Raw genomic sequence first — 22,570 nt, forward strand, 5'->3', positions numbered from 1 at the left:
GGTCAATTTTTTTAATATTAATACTTGCTTTATAAAAAACTTTTTATTTTGAAACAGACATTCACAGGAATTTGAAAACAAACAAACAAACCAGTACAGAGAGGTCCTCTGTGCCCTTAACCCAGTTTCCCCCGTGATAACATTTTGCATAACCGTGATACAGTATTAAACCAGGAAATTGACATTGGTCCATCCAAAGACCTTAATCTGATTCATCAGTTTTATATGCAGTTAATGCTTTTTTAGTTACAAAGAGCAAAAGAGCAAAGATACTTTCAAGTGAAGTGAGATGAAGTGTTTTAAGGATTTTTCAGAGGACCCTCATTAATTTGGTGTTCAGCCATAAGTATAACAATCACATTCCACATGATTACTTTTTTCTGCCTCATTGCAAACAGGAAATGGTGGGTCTCAGTGTCTCAGTTGAGGTTCCCAAGAGAGGAATCTGAGTGAATCAAATTACCTTGTCTTTCCAGGCTACAGATATCCTAGGTCACTGGCCAGCTGGTAGATGCATTCCTTGAGAAGAGTGTCATCTTGGCAAAATGGGCTGTGGTTAGGAGTGTAGATAGTCTTTGGTTCACTGAGTTCAGGTGTGTGGGTTAAAGAAGGTTCTGTGAATGAGGTTTCTCTGAGGTATAATATTAAGTTAAGTTAAATATAGAAAGAATTACACAATTTCTGTGCTCCAAGCCCTGTTTTCCATCGCTCCTTTCTTACTCTCTTTCCTTTTGCTATAACTTTTATCCATTTCATGCCAGTTACTATGTATATTTAGTGTTGAAGCCAAGGCAATGGGTTTATCCTGTTTGTAGATGGACCTTTGTGAAACACATGATATATCCTCTGAGCAATGACAATATGGAGAGAAAGGTGTCTAGATGATTTAGAAATATATTGAAGGCTTTGCTTGAAACATTCATATGATTCAATGATTATTTTGTCTTTGGGAAGGCATGAACCATGTTCTCATATATAAAAAGATACGATTTTTCTCACTTGACTAAGTTTAAGTTTTTAAAGAAATGCATTTTCTCTTTTTTATTCTTTATATTCTTCACAAAGCCATGCTAAAGAAAGAAAACCCTCACCCAAAAAATTAGCTGGTGTTAAGTGTGGGTATGTTCAGTTCACTGAAACTCAAAACTAAAACTTTATTTGGGAATTCGAAAACTCAACCTCAGAATAAAACCCTGAGAAACAAGCAAGATACTCTGATTATGAAAAGAGCCATTGAACCAGAATAATGTTTACCATCTGATGTGTTAACATGCATGAAATACAATACATGCAGAGAACATCAAGGAAGTTCTTAAGCCTGAGACTTACAGTTGTCTTGGACCCCTATTGATTTAATTGTATTTACTAAAGCAAGATTACTCAACCTTGGCACCACTGGGTATTGACATGTTAGGCCAGACAGTTCCTTGTTGGGGGGTCTTTCTTGTGCATTGTAGAATGTTTAGAGCTTCCCTGTACTCTACTCACTAGATGCTAGTAACACTATGTTCTCCACCCTGAAATTATGACAGCTAAAAATGTCTTCTGACGTTGTCAATGACCATTATGAGGTAAAATCATCCCTGGCTAAGAGCCACAGAGCTAAAGAGTTAAGAAAGTAAACATTACCCCTTTACATGGGCTAGTTTGCCTGCTGAGTATAGATTTGAATGATCTACTTATGTCTGCCATTTTAATTGCAGTTTTGCAGTAAAGCAATGGTTTCTAGAAAATTTGGTTTGAATAATTTGTTTGAAAGTTTTTGTCTACCAGTGCGCTTAGTATAAAAATCTTCTTGGGGCATCTGGGTGGCTTAGTCAGTTAAGCATCTGCCTCTTGATTTTGGCTCAGGTCATGATCCTCAGGGTTGTGGGATGGAGCCCTGCATTGACTCCTTGTTGGGCGTGGAGCCTGCTTAAGATTCGCTCTCCTTCTCCCCTGCGCCCCCCACCCCCCCGCCTCTTCAGTATATCTACACTTGCTTCAAAAATATGGGCTGAATTTGAGCATATTTCCTCTAAAGGGTTACTCTTTAAGATTATTTTTGAGAGAGGAATGTGTAAGGTGTGACTGTAGACACTGGAAAGGTTGTCTTCTCATTCAGAAATGCTGTAGAATGCAGGAAATGGGCAAAGATGCCAGCTAGCTTAAGCTGTTGCATGTGTCAGTTTCTCTTGGCTTCATAACAGTTACTTCAAGAAGTAACGCAGGTCTATCGGTCCATTCTTACTGCCGTTTTTCATAAGGGTATTAGTGGTTAATGTTCTTGTGCCTGTGTAAAATTATTTCTGATTCATCTTTACTCTCCTGTACACTTAAGTGTCAGCAAAGTAGCATGACCTAGTCTGAGCCAAGGTCACTATTGAAACATCTAGTTGTTCTTTTCCACCAGTAATAGAAAGTCCACCTGAGGAATCAGCTGTAAACTTTAAATAATCTCATCCAGGTTTTATCATGTACTTTTTAAAACCCACTCTCAGTCAGTAACTATATATATCCCACTCTTTCTCAGGGCATGAGGAACGAAGGGGTTGGGAGAGGGGAAGTTTGTAGGACATTGAGCTTGTGATCTCTTTTACAAATAAAGCCAAAATGTGAGACCTCAAGACAGGAGTGTTTTCACGGAAAAAGCCCACTCTGTTTCCTCTTCTTTCTTATCCAAGTTGAAATAATACAGGAAGAATGAATATAATTATTATTTTCATTCAAGGGTGGCACTTTTCTGGTTAGGAGGCAGGAATAAATTTTGTATGGTTGAAAAGAAATTACTTAGGGAACATTAAAATGTGGCTTGGATGAACAACTAACACATGCTTTGCTTAAAAGAGTAGTGACTAAGGATTGCTCTGTACTGGGTCAAACACAGTATGTGTTTTAGAGAGAATCTCTATCTACTTGGTAATAAGCAAGTAAGATACATGTGTGGATATATTTCAGACGTATATAAAACCTGGTAAAAAAGTGACACCATGGGAAGAGATGGGAAGATGATATTTTAGAGCTTGTTTAAAATAACCATTTAATGCTAAGATCAGTAGCGCCTATTTTCTGTTCTTGGATTTTATTGCTGATTTTGTGGATTTGTTTGAGATCTCCACCTAGCACATTTGGGAGAGGCTTTCACCAAGCAAAATCTTTTTGATTCATTCATTCATTCACAGGTCATGCTTTTTTGATCTTTTAGCCAGTAAGAGCAGTGTTCATGCTGAGCTTATTCTGGCTGCAATGATCCCCATCTCCAAATGAATGGGAAACAACATTGAGGTCCCCTCCCATAACACTGCTTCTGCCTTAACTCTTATTTAGTTTTCATGTTCTCATTTTCCTCACAGTTAATAATTAATGAAGGCTAGATGTTTTATAAAAATGACCATGTTCTTTAATTATTGTTCATTTCTCCCCTGTCATTGTATTGGAACAATTTCATAGATGTGGAATTAGACCTTAGTGTTTTATTGAGTTAAATGATTTTTTCTTCCATTTCCTAGTAGAGACAGGGGAGGTTAGATGATATCAATAAACTTGATTAAAATTGCTCAATTGTGGTTTCATGATTAAACCTACACTAAAGATATCTTTTTATTTCAAAGGGAGGGTAAACCCCCATTACAAGTTGTATAAAAATGCCTCAAACAATAAAATTTAACCTATTTTTATTTTTCTAGTTTGTTAATCTTGTTATTTTCCTTATAAACAGAACACCAATAACAGAAATGGGGAGTGCTTTTTTTTCTTAAGTTACAGGAGAGTACTGTAGCATTGCCATTTAATGCATTACACTTACGTAAGACATTGTAGCATAAAAGCTGTCCATTTGCTAGAAATAAGGCCACTTTATGCATTGAAAATGACATTTTCTGTGGTTGTACTTGAATTTTCTTCTACTATATATTGTATTGGAATTTCTGTGGGTCACCTTCAGTATTTTGAAATACTTTGGGGTTATTTGATAATTAAGTTGAGAAAACCGACTAAATGGGGATTGTCCATTGGCTGTTTTCAAGGTAACAAATATTAGATAGTAAATATCCAAATGTCTTAATACTTCTAGATAAATGGCATATAAATAAGTCAATGATAATGAGTTATTTATAAAGACATTTTAGGGACGTCTGTGTGGCTCAGCAGTTGAGTACCTTCCTTTGGCCCAGGACATGATCCCAGGGTCCTGGGATCAAATCCTGCATTGGGCTTCCTCTGGGGAGCCTGATTCTCCCTCTGCCTGTGTCTGCCTCTCTTTCTCTCTCTGTCTCTCATGAATAAATAAATAAAATCTTAAAAAGAAAAAAGAAATTTTAGGTGATTCCCTCAAGAGTCTCTTTGTCTCTTTACTTCTCTCCAACTCCCAGTAAAGATAAGTATCACCAGGAATTGAAACTCAAAAACTTAGTATTAACATTAAAGTTATTTTCAGTACCCTGATAATGATGTGGGACTGTAAATCAGGAAACTCCTGTTTTATTTTGAGCCATAATTTCTTAGTCATGGCATTGGCACAAGTTTAGGAGCACTTCCCTAGAGTTCCAAAACCTAGTTGTTTTTAAATCTAAGATGAACATATGCCAACTTTCAGCCTTGAGGGCAATCTGTTAAAAAAAATTAATGTACTAGAATTCCTAAACTAACAGCATGATTAACATGTAGAGTCAAAGAAAAATTGATTCAGAGTAGGTTATATCATACATGATAGTTTTACTCAGATACTAAAATGCTTGGAACATCTCTCTTTAGGAACCTTTTGTTATGTAGAAATTGGAAACAACTCAAGTGAGATTAATAATAAATAGAACCCAGGTGGAAGACTGGTATGAATACACTGGTCATTTGATGAGCCTTACGCCCACAACTATCCTTCCCTTTCTAAAAGTATTTATTGAAAAAAAAAAAGTATTTATTGAACACTTACTATGTGCCAGGTACTATTCTAAGATCTTGGAACACAGCCACAAGCAAGGGAGAGAAAGTTTCTCTCCTCATGGAGTATAATCAATAGATCAGTAATAACCCATAAGGTACTAATAGTTGCCATGCAGAATATATAATATCTTGTCAGTTGCCAATAATTACAGTGAAAAAATAAAGTGAATGGGTAGAGAATGATTGAGTTGAGTATATGGAGAAGTGTTTCAAAAAAAGGTGCTCAGAGATATCTTATTCCTGGAGTTGGCATTTGATCAGGGACCTGCATGAAGTGAGGGAGGGGGAAAATCTGGGGATCATGGGACTTTTTGGGACAGAAGGAAAAGAGGGAGGATCAAGACTGGATCAAGCTGGATCAAGAAGGACTGTGGTTCTGGAACAAAGCAAGGTGGATAGAAGTAGGCCAGCAAGATTGTACGAGGCTTCATAGGCTTTGGTGGATAGATCACATTTTACTCCTAGCATGATGAGAAGCTATTGGGGGCAATTTAATTTGTTAGAGGTTATTGGTTGCCTGTGGTAAAGGATGAACATATCTGAATATACTAGAAACCATTGAATTATACATTTACATTTATGACTTATATGTGAATTATGCCTCAATAATATGTAAAATTAAAAAATCACCAAGTTGGTTTGTGAACAATAGACTGAAGGAAATCAAGAAAGCAGTGAGGCCTGTTAAAGAATTGTTTTGGTAGTTGTAATGACTAATTCTGTGTTAGCTTGACAAGCCATGGAGTGTTCAGATAATTGGTTAGACATTATTACATTATTCTGCATGTGTCTGTGAGAGTGTTTTGGATGAGATTAACATTTGAATCAGTAGCTTGAGGAAATCAGATTGTTTTCCCCAGTGTGGGTGGGCCTCATATAATCAGTCAAAGGGCTGACTAAAGCAAAAAGATCAATCCTCCTGTGAGTCAGAAAAAATGACTCCTGCCTAACTGCATAACTAGAACATTGATAACATTGATATTTTCCTGCCTTCAGACTTGAACTAAAATATTGGCTTTTTCTCGGGTCTCAAGTTTGCCGCTTTGAAACTGGAATTTACTTGAAAATGGAACATTTTATTGCCTTTCCTGGTTCTCAGGATTCTGGACATGGACTGGAAATACACCATCAGCCCTCCTTGGTGTCCAGCATGTAAATGGGCAGATCATGGGACTTTTTAGCTTGCATAATTACATGAGCCAGTTCCTTTTAGGGTTAGGGTTAGGGTTTATTTATAAAATAAATCTCTTTCTATATGGATATGTATCTTGTTCTGTTGTTTAGAGAACTCTTGACTATACAGTAGTCCAGGCAAGAGGTAATGGTGACAATATTGGAAATGCTAGAAGGGGTCAGAGTTTGTTTTGATGAAAGACCATATAGCGCTTGCTAATAGGTTGACAGAGAAGCCAGGGTTTTTCCATCAGTAGTTTATTGAGATAGTAAACTAAGGAGCCAGAGGGTTGGTAGAGGGAAGGGGAGAATCAAGGAGAAATTGGAAATTGAGTCAGTTTACATAAGATTGCAGATTTGCAAATGTCAAAGTGATCAGTGTCAATCTTAGATACTGTTCCCTGACAACATCAGGAAAAACATGACTAAAGAGATGATTTGTGATTATTTAATAAGAAAGAAAATCACATTAGAAGCCAGCCTTGTCCATGACACACAGAAGTTCTAAAGCAACATATTACTGAGCTGGTCCCATGGAGAGTCCAGGAGACCAGCTAGAGGTCATAAAATGGCTCATGATGGATTTTATTTGGCTTACATTGTTTTTGTTTTTGTTTTTTTTTAAATCTGAGCCAACATTCGCATACTTAGATTTCATATAGAATCCTCATCTCTGGCTTTTCAAGGAGTGTGGCAACAATAGGCCTGCATTCCCCCCAAAGTAACCATTGTATGGAGTTTCTTATGGACAGGATGGGAGTCTCTGCATTGTTTCTTCTCTGGGCATTTTCCTAACATGATGCCCATTTTATTCATTTACAGTTTATTCAGTCATTTTACCAGCCTTCCCCTTTTAGGCACATCTTCATTCCTGCAAAGTGTCTGTTGTTGTGGCCTTGGTATAGCCAATATGGAGAAAAGTAGACCAGGTAATATCTGTAGGTAAAATCTTGAGCAGTTGAATACAAATGCTCACTTTTAAGGAGCTGAATGTAAATCCATGTAAACCTGGAGAGAAGTTTCTGCAGTTTGCCTTGGGGCTTTGTACTTGTACTATTTTCATTAAAAAAAAAAAAAAAAGACGAAATAAAAACATGGGAAATGTATCTGGTCCTCTTTGTGGATGTTGGAAAAATAAGGCATAGTTAATGTACTGAATATAGAAATCTGCAATTTAAAGTGACCTAGAGTCGTAATAGTCCAGCCATTTTATATTATCTGCAAACTTAGGCATTTTATAACTTTATAAAAATCACATGATTTTCATTTCAGATTCTTTATATCCACTTTATTCTTCAAATTTCACTAGCCTCCTGGCCTATTAAAATGCACAGGTCATCTTTTTACAAACTGTGATGTCATTGTGAACTGGTTATTGTTATCTCACATCTCAGCAGTATGATAGAGATGCCACAATGCGAAGTACCTGTGTCCTATAACAAGAGAAGTAAGGTCCATTTACTGACCACTTGCTATATCCCAGAAACTGCCAATTACATATCTATTTCCTCAGTAAATCTTCAAAATCACTGTTACTCTCCTTTTGCAAGAGGACCCTGGTTAGTGACCCATCAAGTGATGACTTGTAATTGACCACATCTGGAGTCCTATCTTAGCTACAGATGTTTCATTTTGGGAAGGGAGGACCTAGCAAACAGGAACCTATCTGTAAGGAAGTATGATGGTTGTCACAGGCAGAATGGCACCCAACGATATTCACGCTCTAATTCAGGAACCAGTCAATGTGTTGTAAGGTGGGGGAACATTGGGTTCCAGGGAAAATTGAGGTGCCAAAAAGTTGACTTTGAGATGGGGAGAAGTTCCAGGATTATCCAGGTGGGCCCAGTATCATCCCGAGAGTCCTCATAAGTGGAAGAGAGAGTGAGAATTGGATGGTGGTGTGATAGAGACTGAGGTTGATGCTGCTGGTTTTGAGGGTGGAGGGAAGAGGCCTCTAGCAAATGGAAAAGAAGAAAGAAATGGATTTTCTTCTAGAGCCTCCCTCCAGAAGAAACATGGCCTTCCAACACCTTGATTTTAACCCAGGGAGACTGATTTGGGACTTCCGACCTCCAGAGCTGGAAGATAAAAAACTTGTCCTGTTTTCAGCCACTGATGAGTGGTGATTTGTTTCACTTGTGGTGAAAACGAATCTAGTGGTGAAGAGCACAGACTCTGGAACTGGAGCAGCTCCATTTGAGTCCTAGCTCCACTGCTTCCTGGACAACCTCGGGTCACTCACACACCTCTTAGGCCTCAGTTCACTCACGTGTAAAATAGGAACAATAAGACTTCATAAGCTTTTATAGTGTGAATTGGAGATAGTTTGTATAAAGTGCCTCAGCATGCTGCCTGGCATAGGGTAAGAACTCCATGGATGCCAGCTTGAGAAAATCAGCTGATTCAGAGGAGGGCCAGTTGGGATGACAGGAGAACCGAGAAAACCGGGGGTATATGAAGAGGAGATGTGAGGTTGGGGGTGGCTTGTGGGCGTGTGGCATGTGTGAGGTGGAGAGCTAAGTAGCTAAGCTAAGCGGCTCTTGTGAGAGAAAGACGAGATTTAGTTGCCATTAAGTAGGCAGATTTAGGATCAGTGTTTTACAATTATAGCGAGGGAGTCTTTGGACTTTTTTGACATAGAAATGACAAAAAGTGAGTCAGCCTCATAAAGCAAAGAGTCCCTGGGGCTGGAAAGGCTCAGACAAGGTCTGACGATCAAGACATATCACCTGTAAAAGTGACTCTCGGAAAGGGGGTGGGAACAGTTGCACGGAAGGAGTGTGAATTTCCAGCTAGCTCTAAAGCTTTACTCTGCTGTTTTCCTTCATTAAATGTGCTCTACTGCTACATGAAATGTGTTTTGGCATCATCATGACATGTTTCACTAAGCAATTATATATTTGTTTTCGTTCAGAATGGAGAACGTGGGTAATTTGATGACAGAACTTTTTTTTCTTTTATTCCCATTTTGTCTACCCACTTTTGGCAACCAGAAGTGTGGTCTCAGAACTTCTTAGGCCTCTATTTCAATATTTTGTGTCCCTTCCCTCTTCCCTCCCTTCCCCCTTTCCTTCGTTCCTTTCCTCCTTTCTTTCAACAGAGTAAGTTTTAGAACTCCTTCATTTTTGAAGTTTAATTTGAACACCACGGAAGACTGTACCTTACTCCATGCTGTAGTTTGACAAAGCCTGTCACTGCTTCTGTGTGGTTCATTGTAACCCAAGTTGATTAAGCATCTCAGTAACTAGCCTTTTACTAGAGCACAGCCCTCATGCCTTTGACCTTCCACCGCCCTAGCTCACCAGTGCTCTGTTCTGCTCAACCCTCTTGGTATGGGTTTTACTCCTACTCTGCCAAGCAACGCTGGAGAAAAGCCTGCCAGCCACTTGGTGATTTATCATGTTTAATCCTCTGGGCCCTCAATGTCGCTTGGCAATTCCCTTTAAATATTCCTAGTTGGTTCCTACTCCTGTTGTCACATGTGACAAAACTTGACTGCTCTCCTTGTCCTCAAATCCTTTGCTAGCAGCACATGACTGAGGCTCTTTGCAGAGAAGAACTGAATAAATATATGCTGTGTACTTTTATCACAAGTAACTATCGAAGTTGGATCTGTGTGTTTACCTGTGTATTGTAATTATCACATGCTTACATTTATTCACTAAGCCTTAAAATAGAAGATGAAGTCTCTAATAATAAAACTAGTGCCACTGATCAAAATTGCAACCACACTACTTCCTTAATGGAAACTATATAATTAAAATGATTATAATTTGGGTGTATTGTAATCACTCCCATGCTTGGGAATTGCTTTAAAATAATTTTGAATGGTCACAATATATCAGAAGAATGGGATCTGAGTACTTTTGGTGATGACCTAATGGTGAGCTCCATAATCCCTAGGTGATTGGTGTTCATACTAAGGAGAAACACTGCTGTAAATCCTAGTCAGAAATATTTTCCTTATTTTGTTATTTTCCAGAACACTATGTCTACAAAGACTCAAACCACCTGGAGGATTTTCTTGTAGGTTCTGATTACGTTGGGTCTAGGGTGGAGCTTGAGTCTGCATTTCTTACAGGCTCCCAAGTGATGCTGATGGTGTGTGGACCCCATGTCAAGTACCAAGAGGCTGGGCCAGCAGTTGCCTAGTTGTGTGCATGAGCATCACCTTTGTAGTAATTGAATGCTCTCTCTGGAGAGTCTGATGTGGCTGATTAGAGACTCTTAGTCTAACATGGAGACTTAGTTTGGTTTCTCTGCCTCAAACAGTGCTTACAACCTCTTGATTGTTGGCATATACTTTCTAACTTTTGTCATTGTTAACTCTAAGGGACAGGAGACAGGGAGGGGCTTTGGTGCTGAATTGTAAATAGAAAAGGAATTGAGGTCACCAAGTCTCTTGCTGTTGGATAAATTGATCTGCATTATCATGTGCTTAGTTCAGAGGAATTGGATAATGTGCCCTCTTTTTTAATCAAAAAATCTTGCTTAAAGTAGGCATAGAAACTTACTGGGAATAACAGGCAAAAGTGAGCACATGAGGAATATTTGGTTCATTGATGGGAACACTTCCAGGTGATGTCATTCTGGCAGCTTTGGTTTAAGGTGGTGACTGTATGGCCCTTGTTGCCTATAAGGTACAGTTACAGCTCTGAGCATGTTTTAGAAGATTTAGAAGATTTAGACTTTTGTGTAACAGAATGGTTAAATGTGTAAGAGAAAGATGTAGACCACAATGCCATTTATGTAAATGAGATACATAAATGAATCAGCACTTTAAAGGACATTTACTTTTTTAAGCACATTATAGAAGACACCTTCAAAAAATAATTTATGGAGGTGAAATTCATATAACAAAATTAGCCATTTTATGGTGAACAATTCAGTGGCATGTAGTATATTCACAGTGTTATGCAGGCACCAAACATTTCCATCACTCCCAAGTTAAACCCCTTACCTATTAGGTTGCCTCCTATTTCATCCTCCTCCTCCCCAGACTTCTCTCAGCCACAAATCTGCATTCTGTCTTTAAGGATTTATCTATTCTGGATATTTCTTATAAATGGAGTATGTAACATTTGTATGTTTAGCTTTTACTTAGTGTAGTGTTTTGGAAGTCCATTTTCCATCCATGCTGTAGAAAGTATCAGTACTTCATTTGTTTAATGGGTGAATAATATGTCATTGTATGAATATATTCCAATTTGTTTTATCCATTTCTATTAATGTACATGTTTTAGGTGTTTCTATCTTTTGACTCTTGTGAATAGTGCCACTATGATGTGCCTGTACCTGTCCTTGTTTGGGAAACTCTTCAGTTCTTTGGGGGTATATTCTTAGCACTTTTTAGTAAAGTGCAATGGGAGAAATGGAGGTATGGGATGAGGAGAAATAGATAACAAAATAGGAGGGCCCTAATATCAACTGATTGGAGTTTGCTAAAATATATTAATTCAACTCTGGGCCCCTGATACTTTCCTCAGCTGCTTCCATCCCTGATAAGAGACTAGCAATCTGCTGAAGTGACATGAGACTATGTTATTGGGTAAGTGCTTTTGGGAGGAAAGTGGGATGAATAGCTCTGAAAGGGTTCATGTTGCAAAAGACCCATATTACCTCTGGGTCTAGTGTTAGAATGTTCATGTTGGCCTCAATCCTTCTTACGACTCTCTTCAGGCTGTATCATGGAGACAGAAGTTAAGACCCCATAGAAATGAATAGTTGTGTTTTTGTTTATAACCAGAAAGTGTTGGGAGGAAGTAGAAAGAGGTCCTACATTCGGGGACAGAGAATGAGAGTGGGAACTGCTCTCTCCATCACATGTCCTTTCAGAATCAGAGCATCCTAACATTGGAGGGGCCAGAGATGGCAGCTTTGGAAGGAGTGAAGGGAATCTCTAGTAGGATATAAAATAGGGGGCAATGAGAAGAAAGCTTCAGTATTTGGGGCAGTATTTACACTGTAGTAAATGGCCGATCTTTGTCACTTACTTACTCCTTAACACCCTGGAGTTTATACTCGCTAAAGATTCTGTTTGATTGTCAAATTCTTTGAACAGTTTTCATCTTTGATGAAGTTTTTTGTAGCATGCCACTCTTCTGTCTTCTTTTCCCTTGTTTTCCATAACACTTTGCAGTTTTGCTTTTCCTCTGATTTCTTTGGTTGCTAGGTGTTTTTTCTTTTGTTTTTAAGCTATCTGGTAAATATTGGTGTCGGATTGTGAATCCTTCTTTTGTTTTGCTTTTCCTAAGAGGGCTCATCCACATCCTTCATTTCAGTTACTACCAATGTGTGTTTGATTTCCCCAAACCAATGTTTAAGTTCAAATACTTCTCATGGGCTCCAAACCCAATTTACCATTAGTTGAACATCTTGATGTGGATGTCTGAAACTCAACATTTCTAAAAACAGTTTATCTTCTCCAAATTGATAACTATTTTGCATTCTAAGTGTTGTAGCCAACTTCTACAGTGGTCCCAATGATTACCTCCTGATACTACCTTGTGCCTCAACATTGTATCTAATTAGATGTTCTAGCTGAGACTTCCAGATGGTGTGCTAAAGTGCTGCCTGGCTTCCTCTTGCTGGTGATAGTAAAATAGGAGATAGCAAAGGATACCCTGATAAACAAGAGGGGCACAGGAATTGCTGATTTTCAAAATTGTCTGCCTTTTTAGTCAGCAAATGATGCTAGAATTGAGAAATGGCTTTCAGGGAAAGATCAAATTCAATGCCCTGGCAGGAAAACAAGATCTGAAAGTGAAGCTGAGGGTGTGGCTGTAAAATCCTCTAAGATCTTGGAAAGATCCAAGTAGTACCTTGGAAGTCTGTCTTGTCAAGCAGTAGGGCTTCTAAGAAGCATAAAGGTGATGTCTGTCTGTCATCTCGGCATACCAAGAAGGCTAAGGGCTTCTCTTGAAGAGATTTGTGGGTGTGGCTTTTATCTAATGAGAGTAAGTTCAATAAAATTCATAAAAGACTTATAGTACTGAGAGAAGTGTATTTGCTGAAGCACTGTAATAGTAGACTGAAAAGGATAGAGGATTACAAAATTAAAAGACCTTTAGTTCCCCAAACTTTTATAGGCAGGAAGCAGACTGAAAAAGCTACATACCTACAAACACAAGCTACTTTTCAAGGAAGTAAAAGATGATTTTAAGGTAGAATCAAGAGTCCAGAGGATGAAGGAAAAACCCATGAGGTGTTTGCTGGCCTTGAATCCTAATGAAAGACCTATCATTCTATGCCTTACAGAGTTTCTGTGGCTTGGTGATACCTGTGTACCTTAATTTCTCCACACTTTGAACTAGAATATGTCTAGAGGCTACCCTGCACCACTGTATGTTAGGGGTGTAGGGTATAGGTAACTTGTCACTTTAGTTCACGGACATTTAGGTTGAAAGGAACTATGTCTGAGGGCTATCCTTAAGGATCTACACATGGGGATCCTTATATAAACTTGGATCTGATTTTTAAAAATTTTATTTAAAAAAATGTATTTGTTTATTCATGAGAGACTCACAGAGAGAGGCAGAGACATGGAGGAAGCAGGCTCCCTGTAGGGAGCCTGATGTGATACTTGATCCCAGGACCCTGGGATCATGCTCTAAGCCAAAGGCAGACACTGAACCACTAAGCCACCCAGATGTCCCTTGGATCTGGTTTAGGTGAGATTCTAAACTTTGAACTCATCTGGCAAAGGGGTGAGCATTTCCAGGACTTTGGGGGAAAGGGTTAGTGTATTTTCCATGCGGGAGTGACGTGAATCACTGGGTCTAGAGAGTGAACTGTGGTGCGTGGTCCCCAGTGATCCCACTTCCTATTTATGTTCTTGTGCAGTCCTCCTTATATTGAATAGGGCTGACCTATGTCACCAGCAGGATACTAAGGAAATAATGATGACTTGAAACTTAGGCCGTGAGATACTACAGCTGCCATCATGCTTGCATTTGGAATGTTCACTCTGTCAGGCAGCCTAATGGAGATGTCCATTTGGTAAAGAACTGAGGCTTCCTGCCAATAACCAGCCCCAACTTGCCAGCTATGAGTGTGCCACGTTGGAGAGGGCTTGCTTCTTCAAGCCCCAGGAGGATCTACAGGTGATTGCCGTCTGGCCTGACATCTACAACCTGCTCAGAGACCTCTAAGTCAGAACCATCCAACGTGGGTTACTCCTGAATTCCTAACTGTCAAAAACTGTGAAATCATACATGTCTATTGTTTTAAGCTGCTAAATTTTGATTTAACTAGCTATGTAGTGGTAGATAATCAATAGAGGTGCCACAGTAGACTAATATAAACCTGGGAATGTTGGTAAATTTTTGTGGATACCTCATCTTTCCTCAGTTGTTAGGAAATACTCTTCCTGGTTCACTAATCTCTTTTTAATTTACCCTTGCCCCTTACACCTCTTATGATTACCCTTGTAATTGATTCTAGGCTAAGGAGTGTAGAGGGCTTGGGGGAGAATATGAAAGTCTTAAGCCATCCTGCCTTGTCTGTTTATATAGTGTCTGCTTTTATTCATGTCCTAGATAAATGACACTGGAAGGAGCTATTGCAGATCTGGGATCCTCATTTTGTTTTGTTGTTGTGAAGCCACTTTTGGTCCTCAGGGTACAGGAATTGTAGAGGCTTACTTAAGTGAAGTATTGAGCGTTGGGTTAGGGAGGTCTGGGCTTCCCTCCTCTTGCACAGAGGTGTGTGCCCTAGGGAATATGGGGTACAGATCCAGAAACTACTCATTTCACAGAGGAGGAAAATGGGGCCAGAAAGGCTAATTAATGTTCTCAAAGCCACACAACTGATGAGTGGCAGAGCTAACTTGGAGTCCTGGCTAACAGTCTAATCAGAAGATGTTTCATATTTGTTCTATGTTTTAACTTTATCTTTGCTAGTAGCAAGTGAAATTGATCCCATTAATGAAGACTAACTGCTTCCCTTTTAATATGTTGAGTGGGTGTGGCTTCTTGGTGTTCCAACAGACATTAAAATTTTATTTTATAGTCTTGTATCTCCCCTTAGGCAACTTTCTGCCTAGGTCTTTTGAAATTGCAAAAAAGAAATTACCAGTGGGCTGGAGTCCAATAAGCAGGATTTAGGTTGCAGTTCTGATCTTAATACAACTTGTTTCTGCTGCATAGGCTGTGTGGGGCCTTGTTTGTGAAGTTTGTCTGTTTTAAGCTTGAGCATCATTGAACTCTAAAAGAAACTCTGCTTTTTAAAGACTTTATTTAAAACTAGAATTTCATCATAATCTTTTTTTTTTAATTGTCTCTATTGAACTATAATCACTTTAGATTTGAAGTAGTTTATTTCTAAATAGCCACCTATTTGAGGTTTTGAGGCATATTTGGCTTTATTTTTATCAATAGGTACATATTTATCAACTGGATGAGTGCTGTTATGGTTTTAGAAGACACATGAATAATTATTTTGGCTGTCAATTCAATAGGTTTACTTTCAGTTTAACTTTGTCATAATGTTTAATTTTTAAATTTTTAAAAAGATTTTATTTATTTATTCATGAGAGACACAGAGAGAGGCAGAGACACAGGCAGAGGGAGAAGCAGGCTCCGTGTAGGGAGCCTGATGTGGGACTCCATCCTGGAACTCCAGGATTCTGGAACTCCAGGATCACACCCTGAGCCACCCATCCCTATTTTATAATATTTTAAACATTCAGAACCAAATTGATTTTGTGGGGAGACAGACTTAATTCCTTCCTTCCTTCCTTCCTTCCTTCCTTCCTTCCTTCCTTCCTTCCTTCCTTTTCGGTGGGAAGACTTCTAATGGTTTATTCTTCCTCTTCAGAAATGTGCTTTTCTTCCTGTAGGATTTGGGGTGCTAGGACACCAAGCCATTTGTTCTTGTCTGCTTCTCTGAAGGCCAGTTTTAGAACCTTTAATTTAAATCATTGAGTTGTGAGATAGTATAGGTTTTCAAAAATATGTGAGCTTAACAAAATGATCACTTTTGCTGCTGGAATTTTGCCAATATGTTATTCCCCCTTTTTTTTCCCCACTAAGTCAGATTGAACACCTTTCACTGAGTTGTTCAACTTTTGACTTATAAATTCTTTTAATCTTTCATTAAAATAATTTTGGATTCCACAATAGCCAAATTATGGAAAGAGCCCCAATGTCCATCAACTGATGAATGGATAAAGAAGATGTGGTATATATACACAATGGAATATTACTCAGCCATCAAAAGAATGAAACCTTGCCATTTGCAATGACATGGGTAGAACTAGAGTATATGTCAGATAAGTCAGAGAAACACAAATACCATATGATTTCACTCATGTGGAATTTGAGAACAACATATGGGAAGGGAAAGAAAAATAAAAAAAGAGAGGGAGACAAACCATAAGATTCTTAACTATAGAAAACAAACTGAGGGTTGGTGGAGGGGAGGTAGGTGAGGGCATGGGCTAAATTGGTGATGGGCATTAAGGAGGGTGCTTGTTGGGATTAGCACTAGGTGCTGTATATAAGTGATGACTCACTAAATTCTACTTCTGAAACCAGTACTATACTGTATGTTAATTAACTTGAATTTAAATACATTTTAGAAGAAAAAAATAAAAGGGTCACGGATCAACTTTCAGCTAGGTAGTTCATACTGCCTTTTACTGAAAGTATACTAGAATAACTGCCCATCTCTGAATATTTTGTTTTGAATGTCCATGAGTCCCTAGTAGTCAGTATTGGTTTTCTCTTGCCATACATTTGCTTATTACTCTTTCCCTAAACCCCCTCACTCTCCCAAGAGTCCATGCTGTTGAATTTACTCTCTTCATCCTTGCTTCTCTGTCATTCACTCCTACTCTGTTGGGCTACCTTGGCTTTTCTTGTGAGGATTAGCTTCTCAATATGGGAAAAGAGTAATCATCTTTCTCCAAGTGGCAGGTTGTCTTTTGATTCCTCACTGCCAGCCATTAGGGAGGTGAGAGTTCAGGGAGGCCCTCTCTCACTACAGATGTGGTGGTGCCAACGTGTGTAAGTGGCTGCACGTGTGTTGGCATCGTAGCAGGTCATCTCTTCCCTGAGAGTCCTAACAGAGAAGGTAAGGAGTCCCCATATGATCTTCACCCACTCAACTTAGTAAAGGAGAAGAGGGAAGCTCAAGCTGAATCTGCTCACCAAATGTGTGTCTGTAGCAGCCAGTGTTTGGGCAGTAGTTTACAGGAATGAAAAGCACTGGTTTGTGAGAGGAGGATTTTGGTTTTTGAAATAAGCTACGAGGACAACATAGAGTTTCATTTTTTGGAGGCGGTTTCTGAGGCAGGTGCAGGGCGTGAATAATGTACCACACCTAAACTATGTGATTTAGCCAATGAACGTTAGGCTTCTCCTGGGTCCTATATTATGGTTTCCCTGTCTATCAAGAGCCAGCTCAGCAACCGAACCCAGATTCCAGGTGTGGTATTCCACAGTCGTTCTGTAATTTGTAATCACAGAAACAGAATGTTCCTCCTCCTGTTTCTTCCCTGCCAACAGTTTCTGGGTGGGTGAATGTCAGTAGCCTGAGTTATTTTTAAAGAGGAGAGGTGAGGCTTGTCGTGCAAAGCTGGGAAGAGGGCGTTTGTTTGCAGAGCAGAGCTGACATCAAAGTGTAGATTACTGCTCAGTGGCTAGGCACTTGTCCTGTAACAGGTAATGTTTAACGTGCCGGTCACAAAGATCACAGAACAGCGTATGCCCAGGCATAAGCTAGCGCTACCGTTTGTGCTCTGCAAAACCGAAAGGCTATACATGCCCATGTAATTAAAAAAAATGTATGCACTGGTCTCGCTGCCTCCTTTTTTGCTGGCTGTGATTGGACTTTGAAGCCTAGAAGTTCTATCATAAAAATTTGTACCTTTGTTTGAGAGAGAGGTCGGCTAAGCAATCACTTTCCACTTCTTTTCACAGGATAATATAAACGTTTTTTTGAAAGCTTGTGAACAGATTGGATTGAAAGAAGCCCAGCTTTTCCATCCTGGGGATCTACAGGATTTATCAAACCGAGTCACCGTCAGGTAAGTTTCACTGTTTGTTATATATTTTTTAAGCTTCGGGCTTGTGGCTGAAGTGCAAAGAATTTCTGAGATTTTATGATTCCTGAAAAATCATTTCTCTGTTGTCCTCTGTTCTGAATCCAAAACTGATTATTTTAAAAATTGCTTAGGGACTGTGAATGTGAAGCTGTCTGTAATTGAGACCATGGCATGTTGTTACTTTAAATCTCTACACTAACTAAAATAGTTTATATTTTAATGCTTGTCCAACATGCTAATGTTTGGTTGCTAATGGTGAGGATGCACATTATACTCATAAAGTGAATTGAGAGGCTATATTATAGTTCGTAGAGTAAAAAGAATTATTTTCACATGGTCTTTATGTATTTGGAATTAAGACATGCTAACAAAAATGAGGCTGGGACAGTAGTTAAAGGGACTTTCTTCTGTAATTTGGAAGGCATCAATGCCTGGCACCAACATGGAATGCTAATGACCTTGTCAATTGTGGATAATTTCTAAAGATGAACTGTTTTTCGCTATTTTAATAGTATGAATGAGAAAATGAAAGTGGGGGGTGAAAATGTGCGCAGGTGTTTCTGTTGTGTTTTAGATGGAAAATGGTGTCATGTAGGAGTATATGGTTTCAGGAAATCTGGTTTTAAGCTCCCGTGAGATTGTTTTTTCCCCCCTATAAATCTATTAAAATCTAATTTGCTTCTCAGTAGATCAGGATAAAGTCGTGTTACCAGATAATCGTGACAGGAAAATGATTTGATTTTGTAATAATGACTACCTCTTCCTCATGGCTCTTAAAGCTAATTAACATTTTTTGAAAGGAGAGAATAAATACAGTATCCTAGCTGTGGAAATAATAGAAATGGAAAAAATTAGTTCCTGTCATTTTAGACAAAGATTTGGTTTTTATGGCTGATATCTCTGTTGTAATAGCTTTAAAAGCTATTTAAGAATTGATGGTAAAACCTTAAAAATGGTCAATTATTTTTCCTAAGGAAAAATAACCCTGTATGTGTCATAGTACACATGGTCCTTTAGTAGTGAAACCTAAAAGCCCAGATACAATTCATCTTTTCTAAGCCTAACAATATATATTTTTAAATGAACAAGCCATTTTGAACTTACATGCTTCCAGTTCTGTTGAATTAGCAATTATACAGCCTTGATAAGTGCATAGCAGGGATGGGTCTGTCTGCATTTCTCATTAATTGGAAGATAGTTTGTTCCTCAGTTTCATCACCAAAATGGCATGTTTACTTCTGCAGTATTGTGAGGTCATGCTTGATATCCATGAAAAATAACTGCACAGATGTATTTGTTTTATTTTTCCTAATCAGCCTTCTCTCAAGACTTATCTGATGGGCAAATAAAGTTTTCACTTAGAAAATGCTTTATTCTTAATGAACAGCGACAACTTAAGGAAAAGTTTCCCCCCCACCCCCCCACCCCCGCTGTACTGTTTTGAAACTCTGTAGCAGATGTTTGAGTAGACCCATGAGGCAAAACATGTTCGTTTGGCTTCTAATTCCAAGAATGCTCTCAGCAAAACTTGCCTGGAGCTGGCTTCATGAGATGTTAGGTCTAAGGTGTTTAGGAAAAAAACTCTGTACCTGGGCTCAGCCCCGAGTGAAATTAAATCACTGGCAAACTGAAACTGGGAGGTCACGTAGTGAGATCTGTAGTAGGAAGTATGCAGAACAACTTGTTTCAGGGGAAAGCACAAGTCCGTAAAGGTGTGCCTAGGTAGTACCAGCAGGAACGCCCGAGAGCCTTGACTCTGCTTCGGAGCACTTCCCCTGATGATTCTGTCCCGTTGGACCAGAGAGTGCCGGCAGCCAGCCAGGGGCTGCTGCAACGGGGGCCTGGGAGCCTCCCACTTACAAGACCCGAGGAGGCTGACAAATGGCTTCTTTAAAAATGTTGGCCACAGCTCTCCTGGCCTGAGATTGCATTTTTATAAGGGGAAGCAGGTTTACAGGAAAGCAAATTATTGGTTACTCAATATGCATGTATTTCTTAGCTTTTAGTTTTCTTAGTAATGCAGAGACTTCTGTAGGTCACATCTCGTCCTATCATTATTGTAGATTAGAGGACTTGGTGTTGGTTAGTTAGACCAGTGGTTTTCAACTGGGAGCAGTTTCGTTCCCCTGATGGACATTTGGCAAGGTCTAGAGATAGTTCTGTCCATGTAGTTGGGCTGGGAGTGCTGCTGGCATCTAGTGGGTCGGGAATGCTGCTAAACACCCTTTCATGAACAGGATAGTCCCCATAACAAAGAATATTCCAACCCCACATATGAGTAGCGCTGAGGTTGAGAAACCCTGACTTAAACTTAAAATTCCTTATTTCCGCTCTGCCAGCAAGCTAATCATGCGGAAATGAAGGCTACCGACTGACTTTACGTTCTGCTAAAAAGGTAAATTTTACTTATATTAATAAAATAATGTATGCATTTCCGCATTGGTATGTTTGCCCATTTAAAAGGGAAAGCTCATTCTAATTTGAGTGTGCAGTAATGTGTCAGTACATTGACATTATTTCGCTCATCTGCATACACTAAACCTAGCAAAAATGGGGCAAAGTACTTAGTTATTTGAATTGCTCTCCAGAGCTCACTGCTAGTTCACAGACCTGTTGTAAGTGTGGTCTAACATGCATGTTTGCATGGCACACTGTAAGCAAATAGGAGAGGAGGGTTGATAAACCTCCATGCTGGCAAAAGTGAGGTATTTTTTGTTAGAGGGCAGCAGTGATTAAAAAACAAAAACAAAAACATGGATCGTGCATGGAGCCTGGGAACCCTGTCTGGTAGGCATGAGTGGCAGGAGCAGACGCAACCAATTTAGACAGCTGTTGCTATTCAATAATTTTAACAATCCAGGCCTTAACTACAAAAACCTAATTTTGAGCAATTACAGATTTGCACTTTAACTTCCAATAAAAAATTTCCACTGGTCCAGTAGAACTAGGATACTCTTTATATTTCTACAGTTACATGTATTAATATGTGATCTAAATTTTCTGACAATTATTTTACTTCCTGCAGGAAGTAGTTTGAACTTTTCCAAGTGTGTTTGAATTATTCATTTATTTTGGGACTGCATAGATTCAAATATCAGTTGATACTTTTAATTTTAGCATTCCTGACTTTAATAAATAGGATCCATCTTGACACTTACTTTTTCCCAAAAGGAAAAGCACGTTTGTGAGTTGACCTTCATGAATGGCAGATTGAGGTTGAATTTACCCTAGTTGAGATGTTTATTGAGGCCATAAAATTTAGCTTCTATATCAATGAATAATGGCATCATTATGATTAACCATTTCCTAAATATTCATACCGAACTCAGAAACACGATCCACAGAGAAGAGGTGGTGTGACGCCTATGGAGCTGTCTTTGCACACCTTGAAAGGCCTGTAGCAGAGCCAGCACACTGACCACAACATCATGCCCAGCACACTGGAGCACTCCTATAGCTAATGTCGTGGTCTTCGGGGTGGCATCTGGTCATTAAACAGCACAGAGCAATTGCTTGTTGTAGAAAGCAACTCAACAGAGTAGTCCAGAGGTTGTCCTGGATTAGAGGAAACAAAGTTGGCAGAAGGGTAAAGTGAATATTAATGGCTTTAATTTTATATTTTTAGCAATTTGACTCAGAAACAAAGTCAAGTATTTAAGCCATTGCTCTCATGAATTATTTATTGAAATTTTAAGCTGAAAATTTGAACAGATTGTAAACATGTTTCTTCTTTCTACCCCCTTATCATTTCAATCCAGTTTTTAGCACTTCCTTAGATGCATTCTGTTCATAATACAATTACAGGATGGCCATGCTTTTGAACACAATATCTCAGGCATGCGGAGAAAAATTATTTTCTAGTACAGACTTGCTCTTCCATTTAGGGTATTAATATTTTAGATATAAAGTGTAACTTTAAATGTTTCAGTTTTGAAAAAAATGTCTATCAAATGGAGGGTACAGAAATTAATTTTTTTTACACATACTAGTTGCGAAGGAACAGTAGTTGGGAACAAAATTAGTGTTATTTCCCTCATGAAAAATAAAAGAGGCTCAAAATGATATTTTAAGGATTTAACTGTTCTCTGCAGCTTCAAAAGGATGCTTGATTTTGCAGCAATACTGTAAAGTCATTTCTCAGGAATCTGGTTCCCAGATGGCACTCTTTAACAGTCTGCCAAATTGAGCTTGGGATATGAATGTATATATGAGTATTTATTTAAGATTTTAATTCATGTGAGTAAAAATATACCTACTCTGAAGTAATTTTCATCATTTTCTGACTTAAACCTGCTTTTACTTTTTTTTCCCCATGCCTTTCAAATGAGTTTCTCAACATCGTAATCTGTTTGTTTGTTTTTTTAATAATGACATCCAAACTTGGATCAGTAACTTGGTTATAGTGACTTCCACCTGTCAATTCATGTTACCATT

At 38.7% G+C, this 22,570-nt stretch overlaps 1 protein-coding gene across 50 annotated transcripts in view; it reads left to right on the forward strand.

Annotated features, from left to right (window-relative positions):
• LMO7 (LIM domain 7) overlaps positions 1–22,570 on the forward strand; it is a 206,671-nt gene that overhangs the window by 94,415 nt on the left and 89,686 nt on the right. For 20 of the 50 annotated variants that reach the window (XM_072760751.1, XM_072760722.1, XM_072760756.1 and 17 more), the window contains one exon: positions 18,012–18,118. In XM_072760751.1, the coding sequence (XP_072616852.1) occupies positions 18,012–18,118 (107 nt within the window). Of the gene's footprint in view, positions 1–17,165; positions 17,518–17,592; positions 17,876–18,011; positions 18,119–22,570 lie in introns of those variants that run through there. The other 30 variants (XM_072760744.1, XM_072760745.1, XM_072760747.1 and 27 more) reach the window with 16 other exon arrangements.

The sequence above is a fragment of the Vulpes vulpes genome, chromosome 6, assembly GCF_048418805.1.
Source record: "Vulpes vulpes isolate BD-2025 chromosome 6, VulVul3, whole genome shotgun sequence".
In the NCBI taxonomy this organism is placed as follows: Eukaryota; Metazoa; Chordata; class Mammalia; order Carnivora; family Canidae; genus Vulpes; species Vulpes vulpes.